The sequence below is a fragment of the Poecile atricapillus genome, chromosome W (assembly GCF_030490865.1).
Source record: "Poecile atricapillus isolate bPoeAtr1 chromosome W, bPoeAtr1.hap1, whole genome shotgun sequence".
Classification (NCBI taxonomy): Eukaryota; Metazoa; Chordata; class Aves; order Passeriformes; family Paridae; genus Poecile; species Poecile atricapillus.
The window spans coordinates 102,624,685-102,639,308 of NC_081288.1; the positions used below are offsets into that span (position 1 = coordinate 102,624,685).

Here is a 14,624-nt window from a genome sequence, read left to right on the forward strand (position 1 = left end):
CGTTTTCTAACAACATCATTTGCCTGTTTAGCCACTATGCCTTGTAGATACCAAACTGTCACATTCAGAAAAGTATTATGGTTTTGCTTAGACTTTGTTTATTTTCCCTTCAAGAACATAAAAACCCAAACTTATGCTGAGTTCTTAAAATATGTAATTAACTCCAGGTTCACTGTATGTAAAACTAGCACAAAATGTTATTATTTATATTTACTGCTTACTAAATGTCATTTACCATAATTTACAGTGTAAATGAAATGGAACCTTCTTTTGAAGCATCCAAAAGGTATTACTTCTTTTCTAATGTATCATAAAACACTCATTAATATATTTAGAATTTCCCCAAATCCTCATCTTTGTGCTCTTAGCCCATCTCCATGTTTCCTTTCCATGCTGATAATTGTTAACTGTGGTATTAATTTATAGATTGTGCAAATCCAGTGGATCCCACATTTCTCCAGCCAGTGAACCACTATCTCTGTCTTGTCTGAAAGATGCTCAGCTCCCATCTGACATCAGTGGGAGTTCAGAATGCTCCTTGTCATGCATGACAGGATCTTTAGGTATGAGGCATCATTAGGTGTCTCCTCCCACATGTTTTTGAGTTTTCTACCCAGCACTTGGTTCTCTAACCTGGGATGGGGCAGGGCACAGAGGGAGCCAGCTAAGCTCCACATGAAGCCAAGCAGGGACTCCAGTCCTGGGTCCAGGTTTAAAAGAAGGACAAGTTCCACTAAAAGTATGTAATAAATGACAGAGAGGTAGTGGCACACAGAGCTGTGGTTGGGAGCCACACCATGCTTTTATGCTCCATAATCTTGAGGATGTGTTTCATATGAATGCATATGAATGGCTAAAAATCCTGAAAGTTTTGGGGTATTGCTGACAGCTTCTAAACAGCTGTTTCTGCTGCCTTAGCACCATCTCTCTCATTATGAATGCTTACAAATGAAGCTAAGCAAATGTTTTGCTGGAAGCAACACCATCAAAGAGTCTGAGAAGGAACCTTATCGTGGCCTTCCAGAACTGGCAGGGAGCCTGAAGGAAAGATGGGGAGAGACTCTTTACAAGGGCCTGGAGTAATGTGACAAGAAGCGATGACTTCACACTGACAGAGAGGAGGTTTAGATTGGATATTAGAAAAAAATTCTTTATGGTATGTGTGGTGAAGCCCTGGCACAGGTTGCCCAGAGAAGCTGTGGCTGCCCCATCTCTGGGTTAAAGGCCAGGCTGGATGGGGCTCAGAGCAACCTGGGCTAGTGGAAGGTGTCCCTGACTATGGCTGGGGTTGGAATAAGATGGTCTTTAAGGTCCCTTCTAATCCAAATCATTCCATGATTCTATGATAAGGGCTCAGATCCATGAGCTGACACCAGTAAACACCTCCTTCCTCACATCACCTTGGGCATCTCAGAAAAACGTCTGAAATTACAAGAACATTTTTGCTGCTGTACCTTGGCAAAACAGCCAGAAGTAAAGAACATTCATGCCCCTATTGACAAATATCATTAGGCATTTAGACACATTTAAAGTATGCACAGTGATTAAACTGCTCTCTTTTTCAATATCATTGAGGATATAATAAACGGAAAGGAAAAAATTATTCACTAAGAAAAAAGTATTTTATATGTGTGGCCACATATAATATTTATATATATATATATATATATAATATAATCTCACACTTTAGAAAGCAGCAAGTCAAGTGTGCCAATGCCATTTGAACAGTGCCTTTTCACTCTGTTTTGTTGTTAGAAAAAATAATGCCAAATAACGATTCCTGCGAGAATTTAGTATTTCTTAGTATAATTTATAATTTGCCTTTGGATTTGAATTGCAATTACTAGATTGAGGTAGGTACCAGCCATTTATAGTAGAATAGAATACAACCTAGAGTGTAGATTTTGCCATCAGGGAAATCATCAGAGTGGGTGCTGTTCTAACAAAAGCATCAAATTTAAAACTCTTCCCTTCTCTTTGTTTCGCTTATGTGTTTTTCTGTATTTTTCTGAGTGCACATTCATGTGCACTAAGTTTAAAAAACTTGATTATCAGACATTTCATAGTGTGAGGGCTTTTTTCTTACTGAAGCTCTGTGTCTGTCTGCAGTAGGAACAGGTACTCCGTGGCTTATGCAGCTCAGAAACCGTGGCTGCTCAATGCCACCGTGGAGGAGAACATCATCTTTGGCAGTCCCTTTAATAAGCAGAGGTAAATACCCACCTCCTTGCAAAAACATCTTGCAGTTCCTTTTAAAGAGGGTTTTTTGGCATCTTCTGGAGGAAGTTTATAGTTTCTGGAAAATATCAATCAGCGCATGCTAAACTTGGGGTGGATTTAGCTGATCTGTTTCACCTCAGAGGAAGGTTTCTGGTTTAAGTTAGGCTGCTCCTCTAACCAGAGCATGTGTCTAAGATGTTTGTGAGAAATCCCACAGTGGTAGTGGCTCCCCATGGAATACAGCTGAAGCCATATGTGTAATTTCCAAGGTGAGATGAAACCCATGTTTGGAGACTACTTATGTATTTTTTATTGTTGTTTAATGGAGCCCAAGATTGCCAGAGGACTTTGGCAACAGAGATTCTAGGCATGTTTCCACTGAGTTTGTGTGTTAATCCTGCTGTGATCAAGTTACTGGAGCAGCCACTTTCCAAAAACAGCATTTATGAAGATGGTGTGCCTCAAGGGAATGCCCTTAATTCTTCCTTTAGAAATATGGGAGAAGGAAGTGTGAAAGCTGAGGTGAACAGCTACTATTGTGCTTACCCAGCACCTGTTTCTTCCATCCTTCTAAAAGGTCAGTTAACAAATGTAGAAAAAGTAACTGGATTTAAGGAAAACAAATTGCTGATATTTCAAAGGCAATACTCTCTGTTTTCAGTTATTGAAAATACTGAAATTACTGAAAAATACCCTGTTCCTCTCAGTCTGTGCTAAGATGTATGACTCCATTCTGACTTGATAAAACCTAATCATGGCCAAATTCCTTGAAATCCAGAAAATTTCAGGGACCAGATCCTTCAGCCACTACATCCATCAGCTTGTTTCACTAGCTTCAAAGGGGCAAGTCTGAATTTCATCACTCAAATTGTCTGATCCCAACTGCTCAGCAGCAGATCATCTGCTACAGACCCAGAAATCTCACAAAAAAAATTTCTAAATTTTGCAAGTGGTTTGCTAGATCTGGTAAGACCAGAAGTACTGTAAGGATCCTTTGTCCTGTAATATCACTCCAAAGAAAATGAAGAGGCACTTAAAGGGGGAAGAATAAAACCTCAGTGGAAAATAGCTTCAAACACTCTGGAATCCAACAACACAACTCCATGACAGGGAGGAATGTGCTCAAATAATTTACCTAATTAAAAAGAAGTCTTGCCAGTAAAGACTTCTAATAAAGATGTAATTTTTTTACAATGCTTCATTTACAATGCTCCAGGATTAATTCTCAACAATCATTTTGCTCTACTTACTTTTACAATTATCCAGCCATCACATAGCAATAAAAACTTTGGGGTGACATCTACCTGGAGGTTTTTGTGTTAGCAAGAGTGAGTGACTGGGTAAACAATTGCAATGACCACGTTGTTTTTCCAGGTACAAGGCTGTTACAGATGCCTGTTCTCTGCAGCCTGATATTGACTTACTACCATTTGGTGACCAGACAGAAATTGGAGAAAGGGTAAATAATGTGAATGCTTTAATCTCTGCTTGGCCTTTGTATTAAGAAGACACTCCCTGGGGTCACGCAGTTCTAGTCTGTATTGGGCTGCCAGACTGGTAAATAATTGTAATTCACCAAGTGTTACTGCAAAACCATTTGAAATCTCTTCTGCTTCTTCAGCTATTTCTCAAATGGATTTTCTTGACCAAAGTCTCCCATGTTTTGCTAGCTGAATTTGATGCTGGTATTGGTTAAATTTTTCAATCTAAAAAGCCTACTGTGCTCAGAACAGCTCTTCATAATTTACGCTTACCCATGAATAATAAATTTTCTTTTAGTATTATATGAGGACTATGCTTGTTTATCAATAGAAGTAGCATTTTAATGAAGTATTTTATTTTTAATGGAACAATATTATTGTAAAAAAACTCACATTTTCAAAGGCCTGTCATAATGGTTATTCAAAGATGCCTATTTCTGATCCATTTGAATCATTAGGGGATTAATTTAAGTGGAGGCCAACGACAGAGAATCTGTGTTGCTCGAGCACTCTACCAGAACACCAACATTGTCTTCTTGGTAAGATTGTTTTTTCACATGGAGTGCACATTTCACATGCAAAATTAGTAATAAAACTGTAATTTCATATATGTAGTTTATATTTACAAGACCTATGGGGACTTGTATTCAACTCCAAATTCTAGAGATTGGAAATAAGCATCCATCAGAGGCAGCATCAAAACATCCTGGGAGACTGATGAAGATGGGAATTCCTGCACAAATTAACACTGGAAGAGTGGAACAGATTGTCTTCTTCTTGCTCTCAGTAATGATCTACTATCAGCACAGTCCCAGAAATCAGCAGGATTTCTAATAAGGAGCCATAATGAACAGTCTGTGGGCTCAGCACTCTTCTGCAGAGTGCTGTGGAGTTGGACAGCCTTTCCCTTCTCTGTTATTACTTTCAAGGCATATTAGGAATTTCAGGAGGTTCATGAAGGGGCTGTTTGAGCCTCTTCAAAATTAAGTAGAGACTTCTTGAAGAAAAAGTGTTTGCATATTGATATTCTTATCTGAATGTTGCCTTATTTCCAGCCACACTCACTCAAAGTGAAGACCTAGCAGGTCTGTAGTTAAGTTTGGAGGAAATGAGAAGAGTTACTAACTCTGCGTTAATTTTCCCATGCCAGTTTCACATCAAAATTTGGCCCAAGTTTGGCTTTTGGTCCTAGAATTTTCAAATTTGGATGGAAAATTTCAGTTCTGGTGTTCCTGCACTCTGTCAGTGAGGCCCCAGCACTACACACAGCCAGACACAAAAAAATTAAACTGAGTCCACTGCTGTGAACTTAAGAGCAGTGGCTTCCAGCTCACTGGTGCAGCTCTCTGACTGGGTCCTTGTCACTAGAGAGAGATGAAATACCAGTAAAGACAGATGCTTTCTATTTTAAAAATACTATTTTAGGAATAAACCTCACTTTTGTATCCTGTTTTACTATTTTTCAATTTGATGTGATTGCAGGATGACCCATTCTCTGCACTGGACATTCACTTAAGTGATCACTTAATGCAGGAAGGGATTTTGAAGTTTCTGCAAGAGGACAAGAGGACTCTTGTTCTAGTGACACATAAATTACAATATCTGCCACATGCTGACTGGGTAAGAGAAGAGGTCCCAGAGGAAAATTTGCTAAGGATGAATGTACACTTGAAGTTAACACCATAACATTTAATGAGATTATTACTTTTCTCTGCAATAGAGTCCCTTCTTAATTCCGTATGCCATGTGGCTAACTGCCACTTTAACACAGATTTTATAGTGGAAGAATTATTTTATTTTTACATTGTTTATGTAGATTTTTTTTTGTTCATTAAAAGGCCTGGAGAATTTTGATTTAATTGCAACTATATCTATCCCTTCTTTTCAATGCTTTTTACATGTGCAGGAAAGCATGACTTACACGAGTTTCAGTTTATGAGTTATGCCAGCAAACTTCAGAAGTCATTAATAAAATATTGAATAAAATGAAGACAGAAAATTTGCATAATCGTATTGTCACTAATGGTGAGACATATCTTGTAGGATCCAGGTCAGTGAGTGTGGTATCTGTGTTGTTGAGTGCTGGGTACTTTCTCCTCTAGATCATAGCAATGAAGGATGGAATGGTGCTTAGAGAAGGGACACTAAAGGACATCCAAAACAAGGATGTTGAGCTATATGAACACTGGAAAACTCTGATGAATCGCCAAGATCAAGAGCTGGAAAAGGTAAATAGGAGCATTTGGGCAAGGATGACTTTTCTTCAAAGAAATATTTGACATTCAATTTCAAAAACAACCCAAACCATTTCTGAAGTGAGTTTATAACTTGACTTTAAGGCAAAACCTCTTGACCTGTAAGGAGTTTTAGGGTCTGGAATGGATTGTTCAGGAGTTGTGTGGTATATTCATCATGGATTATTTGTAAGGACATCTTAGACAAGAATCCCTTGGAAATGTGGTGCATAACTGATCCTTTGGTGGGGCAAGGGTTGGACCCAGTGGAACCTCTTATCCTTTTATGCTGTTATTGCCATGAACATTTAGGATTCTATAAAGACTATTTTTGAAGTTTTTACTATTCCAGAAGAGAGGGAATGAAAGAATGGCAGAGAGAGGGAAAGAAGTGAACAAAACTGAATTCTCTGAAATTTAAATTGAAAAATACTGTGTTTTTCCATTCTGTGAGTTACCAAGTAAAGTCTCTTTGAGATTGCTGCAAGTACTACTACAATTGGTGAACAACTAAGCTCTCAAATTAATAAATTATATGTCAAATTAATAAAACCTATTATTAATTAATAATAATAATGACAACCTAATTATTTCAGGATATGGAAGCTGACCAGACAACTCTTGAGAGAAAAACCCTTAGAAGGGCCATGTACCCCAGAGAATCTAAGTCACAACTGGAAGATGAAGATGAAGGTTTGTTTTACAATTACTTTATTTAATACCATTTTTCATTGCCTTTCCACTTTTATAGCTGTCAGTTCTTAGCAGCAAAGTGTGATTCTATTGATGACATTTGGTAATAATAGTGGAAAGTCCAATATTCTGACCTGTTTACAATATAAATTGTTTAAGGGATTCTCCATATATTTCCCTAAACATCATACAGAGATAAGGGTATTATCAAGACAAGTTAATTCCTTTGTTAACTCAGTGCCTGGATTTATTGAGGGATGAGACAGAAGTACAGCAACAGAAACAATTGTAAAGAAATAAAAATTATGTAGCTGTCAAGAGCATGTCAACATTTCTCTTCCTCAAGTGCAGCCTGCAGGGCTGTGAGATATATCTATTCTTATTATCTGGGATAAAAAATTAAATTTCATATTTATACACCTATGAAATATGTATTTTCCATAGCAGAAGTCTTCCACCATTTGTGTTTCAATAGAATGTGATCAAATATATTTTTAGTACTCTTGATTGAAGGGAAAATTGAACTTTTTCATGCAAACAGATGATGAAGAATCTGGGTGGAAAGGTTTGGACGGTTTTCTAAAATCTTCCAAATTGCTCTGCTAACTGTATAATAGAAGGTGATGAACATGTTGAGAAAGGCCTCATCTCTGCTCTAAAAAATAAGTAGTGAAGACTTAGTTTATAAAATTATTTTCTTAACAGAACTGTGACAAGTCAAAGATTGGAAAACTATAGAATTGCTTAAAGAGCACAGGGGAAGTCTTATGAAAATATGTCTGAACTGTTTGCTGGTCTAAGATGACAAACTGAATTTTGACTTTAAAATTTGGATTCAAAGCAGAAGGAGAAAAAATCCAATGAATCTGGTGAACTTGTTTAACAGTTTAACAGTTATTGAATCCAAGCTAACTTCATCAAATGTCTGAGTCACAGAGGAGGAAGAGGAAGAAGATGAAGATGATAACATGTCAACTGTCTTGAGGCTCAGGACAAAGATGCCATGGAAAACCTGTTGGAGATATCTAACCTCTGGAGGATTTTTCTTGCTCTTTCTGATGATTTTCTCCAAGCTGTTGAAACACTCAGTTATTGTGGCCATAGATTATTGGCTTGCTACATGGACATCCATGGACAATGCAAATGAAGCCAGGAATACTGATGAGGATAAGAGCACAGAGAAGGTGAGCCAGATCTTGGAGCCTGATAGGAAAAAAAAAAAATTAAAGAAAAAATGTTCTAAAATAATTATTTGCTTTTCATCTAGAAGCCAGATGGATAGAAATGACAGGTACATTATTGTACAGGATGGATGTATTCTTAATGTTAAAAGAAGAAAATTCAAATTTTATCATTCTCTTTGACCATTCAGAACTGAAACAGAAGGATATTTGAGAGTAGAAAAATAATTGGCCTTTCAAAGTAAGGAGCTTTACATTAAACTTTTCCATCTGGATTTTATAACTGCTCTTTTAAGTCAATAACCCCACTTTCCTAAGTACTGGCTGGCAAGTAGTGTCCTGCCAGAAAAAAAATAAAAAATGGAAGTCTTCAATTGTACTGCTTACGTACAATCTGCTTATAGCTGTAAATTTGACTCATATACAATATCTCACTGGAATCCACTTAGTAGACTTTCAGGAGGCTCAAATTTGCTATAACCCTGGCAAATCAGTTTAGGATTTGCTCTAGGAACTTCATGATGTTTGAACTTAATAAAGTGGAACTTTCCAACGTCTCTCAAATACCTTAATTCTTGAGAAGTTCTACTAAGTTTCTTGGCTAGCAATCCTTGTAATTGTCCACATAATAAGTCTTCACAGTTCTAAGAGCTATCATTTCAACTTCATGAGGGGTAGAATAGAGAGAGGGATCTTAGAACTACCAGAACTTCTAATTATGTGGACTTAATGAATTGCAGTTCCATCACTGCAGTTCCATCACAGTTCTTTTATTTCCCAAAGATGATATATCATTAAGTAATACAAGAGATATGATATAGTAACTGTTGGGTACCAGGTACCTTGAGGACTTCTTAGCAAAAGAAAAATCTGTGTTTATTTCTAGGACTGATATATTTGTCATTCCATTAGGCTTATCATGTAGCTGTCTTCAGCATCCTCTCCGGAGCTGGGATTATCCTTTGCCTCATCACATCCCTGACTGTGGAGTGGATGGGCCTCACAGCAGCCAAGAACCTACACCACAATCTCCTCAACAAGATCATCCTTGGACCAATCAGGTACGGCAAAAATGATGTCCCTAAAAAGCTACATGGTCAAAACCTGTCTTCTTTGTAACGGCAAGGCTACTCCTAGGAAAAGCTCTTGGTTTTGACCTGTTTCCTTCAAGGCCTCAAAAAAGGAAAATAATTAGTGAGATAATCATAGGGGGAAAAAATTCTATGAGAAAACGTGAAATTTTGCCCCTGTTTTTTATCTGGCTGAAATGTTATAGAAAGCTGGCACACCTTCAGGGCTGGGGGGGTCAAGGACATCTCTGAGGGCAGTTCAGGCTACAGGTCACCCAGCTCCAGCTCTGAGCAATGGCCATGGTGTCAAACCATATGGACACCAAGACTTCTTCTGTGCACAATATCCAGGGTCTCACAGGCAGCAGGAGGGCCAAAAGGATGTCTGAATAACAAATAAATTTGTCACAGTGCTTTCATGAAATATCTGGGGTTGGTGCCCATAAGAAGAAGGCTGAGCAGCAGCCAGGAACAGACTGTAATCTTTGGAAGGGATCTTAAATCCTGATGGAGCAAGAAGGAAGTTCAGGACACAAGCCAGCAGGTTTTTGGAAGAGAACTTTTTTTTCAGGGGAAAGTGCCAAAAGAAGCATTCAGACAGTCAGGATGCAGATAAAATAATCTGGTATGTTATTCATATTTGTTTCTTGGTTTTAGACAATAGCTGTACAAAGCTCTGTGTTCTGTCTGACTGGATTTTTAATCCAAAACTGGAATTCCTCTACAGGTTACTTTTTGGTTTTAATTTGTCCAACAGGTTCTTTGACATGACTCCACTGGGGCTAATTCTAAATCGCTTCTCTGCTGATACAAATATCATTGATCAGGTAGATGTATCAATATATTTTGTATTATTGTCCTGGCTTTGCAAATTTTCATGTAGATCCTGAATAAAATGATGTATTAAAATATTCAGTAGAGAAAGGCATAGCAAAACCAGGCTCTGGGAATGATAATAGGGACACTCAAAGTAAAAAGTACACACACTTGTAGTAATGAGGGCAGGTAACCATTAAAATAAACATAGCAGGAAGTAGTGGCTCTTAATTTTTGTCATATGAAGACTGGTTGATTCTGTTTGAAGATCTGGATTAAGAAAACATCAGATTTTGGGCTCAAAACAGGAAACACAGTAGAATATAACAACTTTGAATATGTGGGAGTAGGTGTGACATATGAATGCTCCACTGTGACTGGCAGCACATGTGGATTTGGAGCATTCAGGGGGAGGAAAGGCTTTCACTATGGCTGTGCATTAAAATTTTTGGATGAACAATAATCCTGAAGGTAAGGTTGATGGGAACATGGAATAAATAATTATGAGACTCTAAGACAGAGCATCCTACTTCTCTAAATATCTGGCAAATCAAGAACAATTTTCTTGTCCTTGCCTGATATATAAATGAAGTGGAAATGGTTCCTATTTCCCCATGATCTTTGAAACTCTGACCTTTAGAAAACAAAAACCTACCAACTCATTTTTTAACCCCTGTACATTTGGCTATGACACGCACAGAAGCAGAAAGACTCCTGATATTAAGAGAATATCAATGAGTACATAGTGATATTTTTCCACTTTTCTTATAGAAAAAGGTTTATAGTGGTGCTACCAGGGATTTTTTCCTTATGGATGTTTTTAATTTCCTTCTAGCACATCCCTCCCACACTGGAGTCTCTGACCAGATCCACCTTGCTCTGCCTGTCAGCCATTGGGATGATCTCCTATGCCACTCCATGGTTCCTTGTGGCCCTCGTGCCCCTGGGCATAGCATTTTATTTTATCCAGAAATACTTCAGGGTTGCTTCCAAGTATGTATTAAAGAGCTATCCTGAAAATTTCCTCCATGAAATATTTTACATAAGAACTGTGGTGGAATGTGAGGTTGTAGGAGCCAGAAAAGGGGAAAATGGGCATGGCATCCTGCTTCTGATCCTGAAGCATGCATTTGAGACATGCACTTGGGAATATTTCCAACTGACCTGGCTATAAATGGGGTATCTGGGGAAGTAACACTAACTGAATAGATTTTTTGGTTCTAGAGTCAGATGAACATGAAGTTTCTTAATCAGCTGAGCTTGCACATCGTTAAAACTCCTCTTTGACATTTGAGGGTTAGTAGAGAACAGAAAATAGCTCCCTGGACTAACATTAATCACAACTTTTCCTTCATATTGGGGAAAAAAGCCCCATTTTCAAGTAATTTTCACTGCAGAGCATTCAGAGTGTTTTGGCTGAGTGTAAAGAGTACAATTTTTTCCGTAAAAAGAGAGTCATGCTTCCAGTGCTAAATTCATTCTATAATTTTGTAAAACATATTTAATAAGTCATTTTTAGTTATCCATTAGTTTTTGTTATCAGCCAAAATCTTTCAAGAAGATTTATTTATCAGAAAATCTGTAATCAGAATTCACAAACCAGAAATGTTTAAATATGAAATAATTTGCTTAACTTCTCTGAGATTTTTCAGAAACCTTGTTCTTGCCCCACCAAACCTCTAAACTGAAGCTGTATGTACCTGTACACCAGATCTTAAGGTGGTGGACAAATCAGGAGACCTGGTTTTTACTCTCAAATTATTCAGTTAAATTAAACTCTTTTAAATCTCTTGAGATGTGATTTGTGTTCTTTCAATGGACAATAAAAATTAAAACATCCAATTTATTTCCCGAAAAATTAGTCTTGGGAAATGTAGGATGAAGGAATAGCTTCAGCCAGTATTTGTAACTCACTTGTATGCACTCCTTTGCAGGCATATAAGCCTCACTAATATTTAGAAATGCAAATATTTGCAGTATTTCTTGCAGCACTTTTTGTTGTATTTTCCATTACATATTTCAAAAACTTCTGTGTATTTTCCATCATAAATTTGAAAGACATTTATCATCAAAAGATCAGCAGCAAATTCTGTTCTGCGCACTGCAACATTCAGCAACATCAAGCAGTTGTTTCTCCTGGCCTATTTAATCCATTGTGCAAAATTAGCAGGATTTTGATAACAAGTTTTAATCTCTAATGATCTGGACTTTCTTCTGTTTGTACAACTGGCTGCTATGCCAATGGCAGAGTGTTACAGAAAGACGTAATTTTTTTTTCTCTGTGGTTTGGAAATTGTTGCTTTTTTAAAAGAAAAGACTGGAACCTTTTGGACTTAAAAAATGTTGCTCCATGAAGATTTTGGAAGTGCCATTGCTGAGTAATTAGGGAAATTTATCACTCATGTTATTTCTCTGTCAGTGCTGTCTCTGCTACAACCAATGTTAACAGCACAAAAAGAAGATCTGCTATCATCAGAAATATTTTACTTTCAGCATGTTGTGGTACTTCCAGATATGGAAAATGAGGCCAGTTTAATGTGGAAATACAGCTTTTTTTGTTAGGCCAGCTCTTATCATAAAAGATATTAACTTCCTGATACACAGACCCTATTAGATACCTGACCTAAGAGTCACAAATAACATGCTCTAAAGTTTAAAATCAATGGTTTGAATTTAAGTTAATTTTGTTAATATATCAAAATCTATCATATATAATAAAAGATAATTAGGATCTGTTCTACTTAATAGAATTAATAGAATGTAATAATAGAATGTAATAATAGAATGTAATTAGAATAAAAGGTAAGTAGGATCTGTCTAAAATGGATAGCAGGTTTTTATCCAGGAGAGACATGATAGTGTCATTATCCCTGGGGGGAAAAGAGAAGCTTAAAGTTACCAAAAGTAGATGGAGAGGGCAGCAGGGGAGATGATTCAAAGGCTTCTGTGGCAAAAAAGGAATGTTATATTCCTATGCTAGTGTACTATAGAAATTTTGTGTGATCCTGAAAAGAACATGTGCAATACATAAAATGTCTGTTCTTGTCTGCTGTGCAGCAAAATTTCTGCAGACAGAAATGTTTACATGGTAGTGGACATCTGTTGTGTTTTGTATACCCAGGGACCTCCAGGAACTTGATGACAGCACCCAGCTCCCTCTGCTGTGTCACTTCTCTGAGACAGCTGAAGGCCTTACCACCATCAGAGCATTCGGGTAAAATTTGTAAAACAAATTATTAGAGGGAAGCTTGGGGGTCAGGCTGGCCTGTTCAGCTTCCTTGGAGCACGTTTGAGGGCAAACTGTTGAATTTTAAGAACTTTGTTAAGATATTTCAAGTAAAGAGAATAGATCTTTTTTTCTTTTTCCTGTTGCTTTCCCATGCCTCTTAAACATTTTGCATATTTTCATTAACGCATGTATTGGTGTTCCATTGAATTAAAGATGATTACATTTTTAGGATATGATATTTAAACTTCTAATGAGTCTATTTTAATCATGCCTCTAACCTGGACAGCAGGGAGCTCTGTTTTGCCAAGCAGGCAGAGGCACAGCCCCTTCAAACCCCCTGCTATATACAAGTGCTCCTGAATCATTTTTATGTTTAATCCACTTCCCAAGCACAGAGACATCATTATGGCACTCTCCAACTGAAAGGCAGTGTGCAACTTGACTTTCCAAGAAAACTGCAGCAGAACAGAACTTGATCTTAATATTGTAAAACCTCCCTTTGTTAATCAAAACTGAAAAATAAATTCTGTAAGAACCAGAGAGTTTTGCCAGCTTTCCATGCATATATTTTCTCTCTACTACAGGAAATACAGGCCAGACTCTCCTATGTTCACCCCATTATGGTTAAGACTGTCAAAATGCCAGCTTGAGGTTTTTTCCCAGTAAGCGCACCTTGCACCCATTCTGCACTACATAGAATTCCAAACCAGAGCAGATCCCACTGCAATGCTATTTCCACACCTATTTGTTCAGCTTAAGGCTGTTTCCTCATTTCAAGCTAAGCTTTAGGACATCAGCTATTAGCACAGAATGTTGCAGTAACGCCTGTGGATGGAAGAACAAGCAAAAACATTGTGTTGAAGAGGTGTGAGCCAGTGGTCAACAGGAAATGCTTTAGCTAGGTTTATCAACAGAATGATGTATTGAAATAGGAAGTTTTACAGGCTGATGTATGCTGAGTACTTCTCAAGAGGTTCAGTGTAACCTTTCATCACTGAGGAAGGTTATGAACCTGAGGTTATCTCCTCAGGAAGATGAAGGAACTTAGCACTTTCTGAGTGGTTCAGCTCTTTTTTTGCCTCACAAAAAGGCAATGGGCTTGGATGGCAGAGAGCAAAAAGCAACCTGAGGGTGCCAAAACAATTGAGTTTTTCAGGATTTCTGGCGCTAATCAAAGCCATTTCATTTCATTTCATTGCTTGTGCTCCACTGCCCACCAAACCTGAAGTCTCCTGCATTTATTATCTGCAAGCTCGTATTTACTGATGGTCCTGTTAGTCATTCTCTGCAGTTTGGGTTCAGTATGTTCCAGGATAAAATTGAGCATCTCCTCACGCAAAACAGTACAGTTGAATAAGAGAGCAATCTCAGTGACCTCATACGTCATCTGACAGGATATAAGTATGAAAATGTCCAGAAAATGAGCTGAACATGGATGAAAACACAGACTGAGTATGTCAGATTTTCCATTAGGAGAGCAGGAGTTTTGCTGCCAGGAAAGCAGATGAGCAGAGTAGTCAGTGCATCCTTATTCCTCCCCGCATCATTACTGTTACAAGTTCTTCTGGAGAGGTTGCTTGTCATGTTTACAAGCTGTGCAGAGGGAAATAAAATATCAGCAGGAAATAGCAGGGTAAAAAAAGAAGTTTCTGGAAGAAGAGGTGTTAAAGGTGCTTCACAGCAGGGCCCTGAGACTTTGA

At 37.8% G+C, this 14,624-nt stretch overlaps 1 protein-coding gene across 1 annotated transcript in view; it reads left to right on the forward strand.

Moving 5' to 3' along the window:
• LOC131591693 (ATP-binding cassette sub-family C member 9-like) overlaps nucleotides 1-14,624 on the forward strand; it is a 69,836-nt gene that overhangs the window by 39,696 nt on the left and 15,516 nt on the right. The window contains exons 21-32 of the mRNA XM_058862640.1: nucleotides 248-286; nucleotides 2,110-2,211; nucleotides 3,595-3,679; nucleotides 4,160-4,240; nucleotides 5,184-5,321; nucleotides 5,804-5,929; nucleotides 6,532-6,628; nucleotides 7,565-7,812; nucleotides 8,722-8,870; nucleotides 9,637-9,706; nucleotides 10,531-10,688; nucleotides 12,817-12,909. Of these exons, the coding sequence (XP_058718623.1) occupies nucleotides 248-286; nucleotides 2,110-2,211; nucleotides 3,595-3,679; nucleotides 4,160-4,240; nucleotides 5,184-5,321; nucleotides 5,804-5,929; nucleotides 6,532-6,628; nucleotides 7,565-7,812; nucleotides 8,722-8,870; nucleotides 9,637-9,706; nucleotides 10,531-10,688; nucleotides 12,817-12,909 (1,386 nt within the window). The remainder of the gene's footprint in view (nucleotides 1-247; nucleotides 287-2,109; nucleotides 2,212-3,594; nucleotides 3,680-4,159; nucleotides 4,241-5,183; nucleotides 5,322-5,803; nucleotides 5,930-6,531; nucleotides 6,629-7,564; nucleotides 7,813-8,721; nucleotides 8,871-9,636; nucleotides 9,707-10,530; nucleotides 10,689-12,816; nucleotides 12,910-14,624) is intronic.